The 15,173-nt window shown below is 38.0% G+C and overlaps 1 protein-coding gene across 13 annotated transcripts in view; it reads right to left on the bottom strand.

Moving 5' to 3' along the window:
• LOC124301841 (bromodomain adjacent to zinc finger domain protein 2B-like) overlaps window positions 1-15,173 on the bottom strand; it is a 118,114-nt gene that overhangs the window by 43,727 nt on the left and 59,214 nt on the right. For all 13 annotated transcript variants that reach the window (XM_046757333.1, XM_046757344.1, XM_046757332.1 and 10 more), the window contains exons 2-3: window positions 9,581-9,635; window positions 4,181-4,343 (exon numbers count right to left, since the gene is read on the bottom strand). In XM_046757333.1, the coding sequence (XP_046613289.1) occupies window positions 4,181-4,334 (154 nt within the window). In that variant the 5' untranslated portion in view covers window positions 4,335-4,343; window positions 9,581-9,635. The remainder of the gene's footprint in view (window positions 1-4,180; window positions 4,344-9,580; window positions 9,636-15,173) is intronic.

The following is a 15,173-nucleotide window of genomic DNA, read 5'->3' as shown; positions in this document are numbered from 1 at the left end:
TCCAAACGATCCGAAGCGATCACATTATGGATAAATATCAGAGTTTGAACGTGTCGCGTGAAATTTGTCGGGTATCTATAGAAATTTTTTCTATTTCCACGACGAATTTACACGAATCTCTAGTCGAGAATTCATTTAGACAAAGTCATAACGATTTAACAATGAAGACGGATCAATTGCTCGACGATTTCGATCAACGCATTAGCGCATATAATCAAAAGATAGATATTAAAGATTAGGCTCTTCAATTGGTTACATGCGAGTAACGCAGGCTTTCATTATTGACATTAAACTATCCTGAAAATTGTGCCGAACCAACGAAATGTTTACACAAGGTCAACAACTCGATTAACTTCCGACGATCTTGTTCAAGTTTGACAAAATTATTTTCGCCGATTACTTGAGACGAGTAAAAAGTAGCAATATTATAGCGTTTGGATAAATCAATGTTCCCCTGCAATCTGTTGTTCATCAATATTACCAAATTTGAAATATTTGATCCAGATTCAGGTCCAGATTGTCGATTTTTCATACATTGTAAAGATTCTAGGTCACTACAGCCAGTGAAACAAATGGAATTCAAATCAGTCAAGATAACCCGAAAATGTGAGATTAATTATCAAGCAAGCGTGTACCTATCACATGTTAAACAATTACTCACTGTGGTAACATGAATTATTGTTGTATAAAAACGATAAACATACAACAGACGCCAACCAAATATATAATCCAAAGTAGCAGGTACGTGAAACGTCCAGAACAAAGAATAAACGGGTATCAATCAGTCGATCAGTCGATCAGTCGATCAGTCGATCAGTCGATCAATCGATCAATCAATAAACTTCTGGAAATAGTAAATCGTTATATCCCCGTAACGACCTTCCGCCATAAAAACTCAAATATTAGTGATAAATAAGCGTGACGAAAAAAATAATAGTGCAAGTGACGAATACTCGTTACGAATATACCGTCTATAAACTCGATGGAAACGTGAAGTCGCTAACAAGCTTAATAAACCAAACGGTTCCCACAATCCTTGATCAAAGCTCTACACATCGCAATAAATATCCATAAGTGATTATTCGACTACCTTATAGAGCGGCTGCTGCATCGATTACAGCAAACTTCTTTTTCCAATAGCTTTCCCACAAATGCCAACATCCCAACTCTGAATGAATTAAATTGCAAAGAAATCGACCGGCGTGTATCTATCTGTATACCAGTAACTCTTCGCGAGTGAGACATGGTTGAGTGAAAAACAAATAAATTTAAAAAAAAAAAAATCATGCAAACAGAGAAGGAACCTTAACCTTAGCATTTGGATTTGCATTTTTGTTTTCACCCGACACTTCAATGACGAGTGATATTAAATTGATACCGAATCATCTTACGGCGTATTCACGACCAAGTTAATTAACGCCGTAACTCCCGTCAAACGTTAGCTCCGGATCGTTGACGAGTTATCGTCTTTTGCCGGTATCCTCGTATACGTTGTAAAAGATTATCGAGCACAGTTTGCGCCGTATATACTGTACCTTGAACGTAGGTAGTTGGAATTACTCCGGTCACGCTTGACGCTCCGTTACGTCATCGCTGAGGTTGTCGAGACGAAAAATAACGAATGGTGTATTAGCGTTCCGTATTAACGAGGTACGTTCCATAATTGCAAGTCAAAGAGATCTATCTTTTAGTTCGAACGGTTCTCTACCACAATGATTGTCAAGATGAATTACGAAAAACGAACGGGAAGAGGCATATTTGTAAAAAAAAAAAAAGGCTAGAATTGTTCGATGAAAAAGAAGCCAGCCAGTCGGCCATGCATAGTTCAACCATTCTAAATTCACGAAAAAAATTATTTCAGAACCATAAAATGGTTAAGAACAATACATTTTTAAGATAAACCCTGGCTGCCAGATTTCAAATTTTTACTTTAAAAATATCGCAAAGATATTTTGTGAGGCCCGTAAAAACACCATAGAATTTTTGTGAGACACAAGCAACCCCAACTCGAAAAGTGCCCCGTCTAAGAAATTTTCATTCTACTTTGAAAACAAATATACAATAATAATTAACTTTTTAAATTGAAAAAATCTGTATCATCGCCAGTATAGGGAATTTATAAGTCGTATTTGTTCGAAAGTGAACTCAGTTAACGGACAGCCATATAAGCGTAAGACTGTCGCTCTGAAAGTGATAGTGCATCAAAAGACCATAAGATCATGAATTTCACGAATCATGAATACTTGCGAGTTTTTATTGTACAACGTCAACTTCGACCCCGTACAGTATCCGGAAATAGAAATACCTGTATAATGTGTACTGGCACACTAATCTGTTAAGAAAGAGAAATGACCGAAGTCGGTACTGAATAAAGGAGTTAATAAAACGTCTTTCAAACCGGAGATGAAAGCTGCCTCAAGCTATTCGCATACGACATGTCAATTTCATTTTCTCGACAAACAAAACAAGCTTCTAAAAGGCTGTTACACTCGCTCCTGTCGCTAAAACAATATAAAAAGAAAAAAGGATTTTTACGCTCGTATGTACCTTGTATAACTGGCAGAATACAGTGCACGTTAGAAACTTGAATTAGTTTAATTTATAGTAAATTGTAAATGCAACAGGAGTTTACCGGCAATCACGATGCGCAGAACATTTGTGATTTTCAACTTTGCAGCCCGTAAATCAATACAAAGTTGTCGTTACGAGTCGAATCAACTGCTTGTTATATCAGAACTCTTCTATTTTGATTCTACATGGTCTTTCGATGCGTTCAATACAGGTGAGCGGGCGTTGATTCACAATTCAATCGTGAATCCTCTTCGAATTTTAAAATGCTCAAACTCTCGAGTGTTTGAAATTGACTGCAATATTTTTACATCTGTAAAAAAGATGGTTATCCTATCAAGAAATCCGAGGTGACCTCTGCTTAATACTGCAATTGCTAGAAAGGTTATTGGCAGCCCAATACAATATCCCCCACAAAGCCGGAAAACTTATTATATCCAAAACGATGTTCCGTGAAACCTGTTTCACCCGAGATATTGAATAATTCACCTCAAAACGGTACGCTCTGTAAAAAAAAATTCCTGAAATTACGTTTCCAACTACTATATGACGGACGGAATCCGGCGTAGAGAAAAATCGTGTCTGCACGGGTAACTCGGATTTAATGCCGAAACTCTCGTTCCTCGAGTGCCCCTCTCTAGTCAAGCCGACTTCCTGGCGGTCCGAAATTCTTCGGGCCGACATTCGAATGGCGAGGTTGTAAAGAGAGAATAAAAGAGACGGATAGACAGAGAGCGGGAACAGCGCGGGGGCTGTTCGACGGAGGAACCCCGGGGATGGGTTGGGATGTGCCGAGGAGAGAGGAGAGAGGAGAGGAGAAGCGGGCTAGGTGAGGTGGCAATCAATAAATATACAGCGAGAACCGGCATAGCTGCTCCCCATCCCCGTTATAACCGGAGCCCTGCTGCCCCTCTGTCCCTTCGCTCGTCCTGACGGCAGGAGCAGCGGCAGGACGGACAGACATTCGTGGTGGAACGGGGATGAAGTGGAACTACGACGTCGCCGGTCCTCTTTTAATACCGCGCAGTATCCCGGGACCGTTTCATTTCGCCAGTCCCTGCAGCAGCGTTCGCAAATAAAAGGTGAAAGGTAGTTTAATCGGCAGATTATAGACGTAGTGGCGAAGAGAGAGAGCGAGAGAGAGAGAGAGAAAGCTTCGCCACAGAATTCGTTGCTCATTTTCGTTGATCGGACAATAATCGTGGCGATGCAGATGGACTTGTGAATTAGGACAAATTATTACAGGGTCTTTGAATGAAGTTTAAACACGCATGCCTCGCAGCGTACAATAGTTTTTTACCGTTCAAATATTATGTAAAAAACAAAAAATATGCATACTTATTTCAGTTTCATTGCGGAATATTCTCAATATATATTCCCTGTCTTAAATCGCAGAGTGCGCGAAGAAACACGAAAGTGGGTCAATCCACGAATCAACGCGTATCAGCGTTATCTTTCCCCCTCGAAACCCTTCAGGGTTTGTATCAAACTTTTTCTCGTATCTCTTCCAGTTCCCGAGGTATTCGCCTGGGGCGATTAAAAAAGACCACCCAGTAGTCTGCATCGCTCGGAATGCTTCGTGAAAATCGCGATGAAAATGACAGGCACTTACCATTGAAGAGAGCTGTCGGGTCCAGCAAAGGGTTCGCTTGATCTGCCTGAATTTTTTCGGCAGCTGAACCTGATGTAACCGAAGCCGCAGACGCGGAGGTCGAGGTCCCTCCTGGCGCGTTGTCCGCGCTCCCTCCGGAGTTCTCTTTCTCCATGCCAGTCCTCTGGAAGAGAAAGGATGCGCACGATTATTACTTGGATTGATCTGAATAAACCCGGACGTTGCGAGTCCGGAAAGAATAAAAGGGATGGGACGTTCGAATTTCAACGTTTTTGCTCATTAATCACTCACGCTCGATAAGCTCTTGAGCTTCCAAACGTGCGACAAAGAGGATTCGGAATGATATGTAAATTAGAAAGATCCTTGAAATATGTTTGGAGAAGTTTTAAATGGGCTTTTAAAATACACTCGTCTTTGCTGTATTTTCAGGATATTGTATTTTGTCACAACGGGGACTTAATTACTTGCAAAAATAATCGTAATTGTGACCAACGTTAGTGGGCATTGATGCTACTATTTGGTCAAAACACTGTACAGGAAAATTGCAAACTTTGTAAGAATGAAATCAACACATAACTCTGCTTTAAGAGAAATATCGGTAGGTCGATGATTTATTTTGCACCAATTAAAAAAGGTTTCGAAATAAGCGTTGGTCCTATTCTTAATTCAGAAACAGAGCATCTGAGATGTCATTTCCAATATTCCGACGAGTAGGTTTAATTTTTACAGAATTAGAGACTGTGATTTCAATTCAATCTGTCATGTCAAACATGAGATAAATTCCCAACAACTTGTGATCGATGAGAGATGTTTACAGTAGCAACTGTCGTGTTCGTCGGCATCAAAACGTACAACTACATATTTCTATCGGAACACAATTCGGAACATTGACAATCGGTTTCGCATTGATGGATTGGAACGAAGAGTGAGCCACTTTGATCTTTCGCATTCCCTCCGCAAACCTATTACGTTTAAATGTTAAATAAAGTCAGCATCTGCGGTGCTGAAATATTGATTGCCTGGATGTGTTTCTCGATTTCATTATATTCACGATAGGTTAACACAAGAGTCATTGGATATTACTATTTATGAACGTTTGTACACAAGACTCATTTGCTGCTTACGGTCGTTATTGAATCGGATTATAGAATCCACCCCACATCGTGAGAGACTGTTTATTCCGTTTCTTTTTTCCCCGGAGTTTTGAACTGGTGTCTTACTGTAATCGTACGAGCTGCGTAATTCAGTCGATGACTTCGTGTCAATCCATCCTGGCCCTGAATTCCCACCTACTTCCTTAACGATGTTTATCGTGGTTATAAAATTTGATTTCCTCACCATTGAATGTTTAGAGAGTGAGAAATAACACGTGCATCACCCATCGGATAACAAATTTAATATACGGTGAGACTTTGATCCATGAAACTTTTCTTAAATTCGTTAACTCACATTATTAGATAAATTTTTCGAAATGACACGAATTCTTAAAAGCATTCTCAACAATGGTTTATATTAATATCCGAATTACGTATTTTCTCGGAACACCAGCATAGCCCTCAATTACTTATTCAACTAGTCTAGCTACCTTTTCAAATAAATTCCCTCGGTAAGTATAAAGAATGATTAAAAGCACAAGTAAAATTCACGGTTACTTAATTACCTTACCTACACTGTACAATTTATCGCGCAGGTTCGCATTTGCATTCATAACGTTGTGTAGTTGTAAACTCATTGCTACGCTGATGTAACTCGTAATAGTAGACGGTGATCGTTAAACGAAATTTATTAGTAATAAACTATCATCACGAGTCATTTAATGTATGCAATATCTGTATCAACTATAAACGCAATGATTATTTCATCAGCAAAGTGATTCAACGCAATCGTAACATTATCTTCAAAGCGCTTTTTTGCAGTAACAACATTACAGAGACATTCAAGTAAAAATCAGAAATACTTCATACAGTCAGACGCGTGTCTATTTCATTCAGTAATTCAATCTTCTGTGAACGTGTTAAGTATTATGATGATACAGATATTACAAGCGAGCTAGTTATTGGAGTGATGGAACCATTCAAATGGTAATCAAAGTTGATTTGTAATTTGTATCGTTCGGAAATTTCTAAAATCATCGACAGTCAAGACAGTAATTACAGGACTCTCTAAGTTTATCAGACACGCACACTTCGCGTTTTCAATGCTGTTACAAGGTACGAAATACCGTCAGTGCGCTGTCTGGACGATAGATAAGTGCACGTGTGATTAAAGTTAATACCGTTATTGTAAGATGGCAAGTTCAGGAAAAAAATCTTTACTTCGCGCCATTAGAATTGTCTGACATTAAGTAAATCATAACGAACCAAACATAGCCATATTTCTCAAAACAGCTAACTCCTCGTCGAAAGTCATTCTAAAATTACGAAATAATGAACTTCCTCCTAATGTTTCGTGACGTTAACGTTAGAGTTAGCTTCAATCTCCCAAGTGTACACAATGCAAGCACACATCCTCCCGTTACTCCTCTTCCTCAAACAACATATAAAATTTATACTCGTCAGTGAAGCTTGTGACCCGTATAATAAACATCACTGCAGTTACATATCTTGAAAAGCTCAACCCGTTGCAAAACGGGGAGAATTAATCATATTTTCAGCTAACTCACGAGTGAAAATGGCCAAGTGGCATGGCACAATACGATGGGTGTACAACAATGTTTCCAAAGCGAGAGAATTTCTCCCGAGTAAACTCTCCGTTATGATGTTGTGGCGACTCTGTAGAGACATGTGCAGCCTACGTATAGATGGGAAGCATATATCTCAGCGAGTATCCAACGACGTTGGGTTGGAGGGGTCAGGTTGACTCGGGCTCGGCTAGGTTGGAGTGGTTTTGCTGTCGGCTGCGTATTGATTGCTGCTATCTCTCTCTCTCTCTCTCTCTCTCTGTTTCTCTCTATCTTTCTCTGTCTCTCCTCTCCTCTCCTCTCCTCTCCTCTCCTCTCCTCTCCTCTCACCACTGCTCCTCTCCTCTTCTATTCGCTTCTCTCCTCTCTGCGCCGTCCACCGTGATTCCATCCTTCGCACGAACTACGAGTAAACTACGAGTGTACGATTCCTTGGAATCGCGTAATGGCAGAGAGCCGGGACAGCAAGCCGCCATCTTTACCCGAGTCTTAATATACAGGGATGCGGACCGGGTGGGTCGCGATTAAACGCCTGCGGTTCAGGCTGACGACAGTAGTTATCTTATGGTCTTGACGCTTCTCCATCGTGCCCTTTCACATCGACGTTTATCGAATAATTACTACCGACGTTACCAAAAACATTTGTAATCGCAAGGCCACCAGCTTATGAATACATCGGTTGCTGAAGCGACAATAAACGAGATTGAACATACCAGACGATATATTTCTACGACACATGAAGACCCCAATGGACCCCATGAAGCTCTGCGATTCTTGGCTATCCGAACGCTTTCGTAGTCACCAAACTTTACTCTGTTTATTATTATCCAGAGAAACACATCCCAACTTACAGTAGGCTCCTAAATTTGTTTGAAAAAGATTATTGTCCAATATTCGTTGTACGATGTTTCATTTGTAGAGTTACGCGAATAGGGCGTCGTAGAGTCGAAGTTTGAAGTGTGATTGATTTCAAGAAAATGAGCCGAGGTTCGGAAGGCATTTTTCAGGGAAATCTGTTATAGGTACGGTATGGTGCTTGAGGTTTAGCTACATTGAATTGGCAAGTGTACGAAAAGTATACAAAGCGAATGAATATTTGAGCTCAGGTCTTGTTCCTAACACCAATTCATCCTCTTTTGTCAGGACTGGAATAATCCATCCATCCATCGTAAGAGTCGGTAATTAATCGAATAATTAAAGTTCACGTTCATAAGGCAGACCCTACTAGAAAAAAGCACAATGTAGCCATTTGGCGAGCACTTTAACCGCTCCTAAATATTTCGTGATCGTTTACATTTGATAAATGTGATTACGAGAAACCATTTGACAAAATAAATTTTACTTTGATTACGTGATTTCCCATGATTTCTAAAATTTCATACGATATCGTAAGATGACAGAGATATTCCGGTGATTTTAAATGATTACGCATAACTACCAACGATCGCTTTGACGATTACCGGTGCAGAATTTCGTTTCAATATTAATAATTTCAGTGTAATTTCGCAGATTACAAAATGATTCCGAACGATATCGAGATTTGAATCGCTTCGGCGAAACACCCCTTGACACCGCAGTTACAAACCAAAGGGATTTACACACTGCGGTTAAAGCAAATTCGATAACAAAGGAATCAAATGGAACGTGTCAACGGTATAAAAATTGTATTTAAAAAAAGTAATCAAATGCTCATTCAAAATTGGGATTCAGAGAACAAAGCATCCTGCGACAGGAAAACCACTAATCAATATGGAATCAGATCATTTGTCGTCGCATGTAGCTGACCCTCATGGAAGAAAGACAAAAAATACTTCACATTAATGAAGTACATCGTATAAACATTCCGTAATGTGAGACGCTCAAATAGTTTTCACGAACGACTGACCTGCCCGTCAATTTTCCGATTTCAGGATGAAGTCTTCTTGTATTTAGGTTAAAAATTCGCAAAAATACTGCTCGACATGTCCAATTGCAGTGAAACAAATAAAAGTAATCGCTCGTGAGAATTTTCGTCGGATCTTATTGTCGAAACCCTTCGAATAACGATGACGAAATAGCGTGTTTAGATAGACTCAAGATTTGCGCACGCCAAAAGTTTTATATTATATTTTTCTCCGCGAAAACAAGACGGGACGTTTAATTTTCCGGATTAATTTACAAAGCGCAGGAAATATCGAACTACATATACGTCTACTTTTCATGCAGTATGTCGATATTTTTTAAATCTTCAAAAAACTAACCAACAAATTAGTAACTGAAAAATTTTACATCGAATTTTTCACATCGCGTACTTTTTTCTGAACCTGTGAATCTAGAGACGTGCCTGTTCAAAATAAAACTTCGACTATTGTATTATTATAAAATAACAGAATAATGAAAAAAAAAAAATCTTTGAGAAGTTTTCGATTGCAAATAACTCGACAAATTTTGCTTTATGTGAGACTTAAAAAAAACATCCGAAGAAAATTAAGTGATCCATCTCATTCATGGATTGTTTCATCAAATATTATCAAACCGATAGGTTGATACTTTTCACTCAAACATACCATAGGTTTTACAAATTATTCGTAGTCGTATAGGTTTCTTCGATGAATTTAGTCCCTAGGTGTCCATATTCGAGCAATAATTTAAATCGCGATTATCTTATACTGTAATATATATATATATATATATATATACACAACCGACGTGATATATCTACAACAATAAATTATACTTACAATTAGTTATGCTGTCTCAGCTCATACTCGCTGGCGTCAGTAAGCCCCATCACACCTGAAACAGACGTAAACGCGAACATGAGAGTGACTAGATTAAACACAATTAATGAATAAAGTTACATCACGCCATCGTCGTTAGCTGCGACAATTGTTGGCGCAATCGTTTCGCTGTTTGCAATAAACTCCAAAGTAACGCCACAGATTCAAATCGCAAATGATCTCAAGCATTGGGCGAGTATCTCATCCAAAATGACAATACGCTGCATTTACTCGGAGGGCACATAATCGATTACAGCTGACCCTGTTGTCGTTTAATTATGTGTTTCGGTTCGCGGGATCCAAAGCATTATTCGATGTTTTCAACATCTGGTATAATGTAACAACCCAACAACCCGTCAACACCACCGACTGAATGACAGAGCTGACGCGTTTGGCACAATGTCAGCACCGAACGTGAGATTTGACGGTTTAGGCTGCGGTGACCGTTAAAATAACCTCAGAATTCACGGTTTATTTAAAAGCCGGAATATCGAATCCCAAAATACGTTCCGTTTCCAATTTTTCATCCCCTGACAGTTTCGGTACAAAAATCATACTCGTTTGAAAATTTAAGATCTAGTACATCGATATACAGATCCTACGAAAGATGTGAAGAAGATTTTATTAATTACCTAATTCAAGCAAAATAAATTTTTTGATAATCGCACGTTTGGACTTTATTCACGTTTCTAATCGGGCCCGTTTTTTTTTTTTTACCTTCACCTGTATATAGCGTTAATACGCCGCAAGGATTAAGACCTGCTACATCCTGATTCATGTTTCAAGATTAACAATGCAACATTTTGTGTACCGATTACCACAATAGATATACATATGCAAAAAAGTAGTCACCGCATAAATGATGACTAGAGGTATAAATAAACACGCGTTGAGCAGATGAGCTAATCTTGATAACGACCGTATTTTTCCTCTAAACTTCGAGAAGTATGGCGAAGAAACAAAGGGCTAAGAAATTATACACTGACAATGAGGTTGACTGTAATTCCATAAAAGTGTATGTAATTAACGATGTAAAAGTGTGACAGCATTGTATTGTGATTCGTATCATTTCGCAATCGTAAATCATGCATTTTCTGTTTTCTTTCTTTTTTTTTTTTTCTCTCTCCCTTCTAAAATTATATCAAATTTCCAAAAATTTTCGGGCGATAGAAACGTTTTTGCTCTTTCTTTCGTACAATTAACCGAGTACATTACATTACGGTGCACTGTACCTGATGCTGATCTCGGAGTCGCCTAAGGATCGTCAATTCAATGCTATGTCTCAATAACAAGCAATGTTACAGCAATTTTTATATCAAAGTGAAGCGATACGAATAACAAACGAAAAGTCACTAGTTAAGTCGAGCGTTTGATAAGATATACGATTTTTCAACTATTCATACACATTTTCGAATAACCGCGATATTTTTTCCAAACATTGAATTAACAACTGCGATTTAATGACGCATTTGATAATTGCGAGATGTTAAAATTCTATTCTTCGCCGATTTCCTTGCTTCAACTGTTTGCGCCACTCTATTCCAGTTTCAAATTCAAATTGTTCTATTCGAGTCAATCACTAATGGTTACTTTCGGTAGCATGCCTATGACTGGTCACAACTTTCTAAGGTTTTCCGACGAAATTTGCTACAGTGTGCATCTTAAAAAAAGCTCCAAATAATTTTCAATCACATGTAATTATAAGGAGACTTAAAGTTAAATATAACATTGACTTGGCTGCCTAATTGGAATTCATAAGGTTATAACAGTTTATAAATTGCTGTAATAATTAACGCTCAAACTCTTTTCAGTTACACAAGTTCATCAACGATTCCTTTTCAATTAACCAAGACCAGTATGACAACGTCGAATGAATGAATGAATGAATCTTTGTATGTAAGTATGTACGAATGAAATGGAATTCGATAATCAACGAAAGCTAAAAATACAGTTAAACCCGATACCATTAATAATTTCAAGACAATATAACAGAAGTTATAATTAATAAGCCGATTGCAAAACATCGTTTATCGAGGCATGTTTGAGACTTTCGACTAAATAAAAAGAATGATTCACCAACATTTCGAGTCACCCTGTATTTCCCCGCCTGATCTGACGCCGCGTTGATCATACTTCAGAGACAAGACGGTTAAAATACAACGGCATACAGTCCAGGTTTTCCCCGATTTGTTAAAACGAAGTTCAACGACACGAGATAAATATTGGACAACGGTAAGAGAAACTTACGGAAGAGTTTTGTCGACTTTCCGCACTTGTATTCAAAACATAAATCGTCGAAACAGAAAACGGCGGAGAGAAAGAAGAAGAGAGAGAGAAGAGAGAAGAGAGAGGAAAGAGAGAGTCTTTGCCGGAAGAGACATTGACCCAGACACCTACATACGATACCTACGCGCACAGGCCATACCGTGTACATAATAATACATATATACATGAAGGTCATGTAATATATATGCAAAGCATGGTGTGTTGTGATACGCGCACACAACGCTCGCACTATACGACTACTCCATAAAATAACAAGCTATATATTAGCTCGAGCCGCGCCGGCGCACCACGGACCATATAAATGTATGTAGTACGATGTGTGCGCAGCACGTTTGCCGCCCGCGACGATGTACGAACCGAGGCAGAGAAGAGAGAGAGAGAGAGAGAGAGAGAGAAAGAGAGAGCGGGGGGGAGAGACGTTGTTGGGAGGGGGGGCATTTATGAATGAAAATATGAGGCGTATCGGTGACTCACTCGCATCATTATTTATGTATGCCTCGGTTTATTTACGATTCCGTTTATCACCGCTATACGCCACGAAATCGCATGTTGTAATACATATGTTATATATATATATATACGTGTTAATGTTGAAATTTTACAATTTATTGTATACATGGATATGTATTTATAATTTGGTATACAAAACGATTTGAATTCAATTGAAAATCGTCAAATTTTTTGCGTCACATCAGTTTTTACAAATTTTAAATACAACGTCATAATTAACCGATGCAATACGTCGATAAAAGTCAACATTAATTATACTACTCGAAATAAGATGCCGCTTTCATAATTGAACGAATGAACTTTGTACATTCTTTGTAACGGAAGATTCACGGCGTTGAGGAAAATTTTTATTGCAGCAGAAATTTTTTAATATTTTCGACAGTTTTGATACATTGTGAAAATTGTCAATTGCGAATTATTGGTACAATTATGGGGTAGCTTGTTGGAACTTTTGTTCCCTACGCTACATCGATAATTATGAAACTTTTTTTTAAAATTTAGAAGAATTACGACGCAAGGAGCTGTTTGAAAAATATCGTTTCCCGACATTAATTTAAATAATATCTGGACAAATGTGCAACATAAATGTTTGATACCGGATGAAAACTACTCGTTTCGTTAAAGCCTATTATGAGTTTAAATTTCGAGTAAATGCAAAAATTATGAAGTTTCACAGATGTGCGAATCATCAGTTTTTTATGAAGTAGAAATGGTTTTGAAAACGGGGGAAAAAGTAGTAGTAATTCAAGTACCTCTCATCTTCACTTAATCAAAGTGGTAATATGGTGAAATTAAATATGAATTTTCTAAATCTTCTCGGTTTCTCAACATCGCGATTAAGTTTCTTTCCAGTCTCTGAATGAAAATATGAATCCACTTGGTATGGCAAATTTGAGTGAACGAAGATTAACTAAAAAAATGTTTACATCACTATTTATCTTCACTTGTAACTATCCTTAACAACATTGTGATAATTAAAAGAAAAATCATGTGTTATATCAATAGTTGTGTCAATGCTTCAACGTTGCGCACGACTCTCGAGATTTGACATGAATTATTAAAACTAGTAAAATCAGCTTCGCTATTTTTCTTCATCTCTCCACGATTTATCTTATACCGATTAGCAAGAAACTAACCGTACTTGCTTTACAGTACAGTAAAAAGAAGAAAATCGTTTAGTACGGTAAAAAAAAAAAAAAAAAAGACAAACTATAAAGCAATTGAATAAATTTAAAAATTCAACGAGTCTCGGGAATAGAGAAAGAAGCCTCCGGACCTACCGCAACAACCTTACGACATCGCGGGACGAGCGGCTTTTTGCGTAAGTCACATACACTGCAACGTCTACATAAATAATTCATAAATCCGACACAAATCGAGCCAATTACGAAATAATTATGGTAATAAACATACCTATACACAATACATATAATACACACATACGCGCGGCAAAATAATAATAATTAGTATCAATGAAAGTTCTATCTATGCAAACGTGCAGGATCTCACAACTTTTCGATCACTGTGTACATGCGATTTATTGAATCAATTATTTCGTATACGTGAGCATAAGATCGCGTGAATGCATCGTGTCCATGTTTTAATAGTCCGCCTCGATTTATCGCTCTCTTCCTCAAGTACTAAAAGTCTCAATAAATCTTGGCTTTTGATTTTTTTTTTTTTTATATTTTGTTGTTCAATAAACAATTCCGTCATACGGGTAATCACGTGGCAGCGAATTTTATTGTACTACATCAAAAAAAGAGGCAACGGATGCGAGGAACAATTTTGGAATACCAGATACTTATACTAGATTGTAATTATCGATAATGCATTTTCTGGTTATTACAACGTTGAATCGGTTTGTTCAGTTTACTGCGCTTGAATAAATAAGTAAACAAATAAATAAATAAAATAAGGCCTGAGCATCAATTTACTGTTAGACCAACATTGGATCATAGCAACAGGTACAAGTGACCGCGTTATCAAAAAGAATAGAAACAGACATTAGATTTTATGGTTACGGCTATAAGACTCGTTTCCAATTTGTACCCCGAAGAAGGATATTTTTCAATTACGTTAAAAAAAAAAAAAAAAATGGAGACAGTCAAGGATCGTAAAAACTAACAACAACTAGAAGTTTCTCTCAGTGTACAGACTACCTGACAAGGTAGAGAAAATAGTAGAGTCGCCCCTTGATCCACTTGAACGAAATTTTTCCACACGAGTTTACCGTCGATTACCAGATTATTCGGGATTTTTAATCCAAAATCGAATATAAACATGAATACCAGATAAAACAAAGTGTATCAATACACTTGCTACACCAAATTCATTCGACGCCGATTTGATGTAACTAAAAGTTCGACAGTATGTAAAATTTCGAAATGAAAGAAGACGCTGGATAAAATCTCGAGTGATACCTTGAATCTAACGATGCATCTGCGGAATCACGGGAGTGCTGAGCCTTTATCCTCATCCAGCGAACGCCCGTTCCCCTAACATAAGTAACTGACATTTGCGACAATTGTTTGTTGAAAACGCCTGTATACCGCAAGTGTGACGAAGAAACGAAAAATGAATAATCGATCGTGATTGAAAATCACTTCGAATCACACGTCGCGGGGGAATAGGATAAGTAATAATATGGTTAACAACAATCGCGACACTGCACAGCTTCTTTGATCGTATAAATTTATACACAAACACAACTCGGACGATCTTCCGGCCCGTCTAATCGTCAGGATTAACAATTGTC

The sequence above is a fragment of the Neodiprion virginianus genome, chromosome 4 (assembly GCF_021901495.1).
Source record: "Neodiprion virginianus isolate iyNeoVirg1 chromosome 4, iyNeoVirg1.1, whole genome shotgun sequence".
NCBI classification, from domain to species: Eukaryota; Metazoa; Arthropoda; class Insecta; order Hymenoptera; family Diprionidae; genus Neodiprion; species Neodiprion virginianus.
This window is presented reverse-complemented; position numbering and strand designations above follow the sequence as displayed.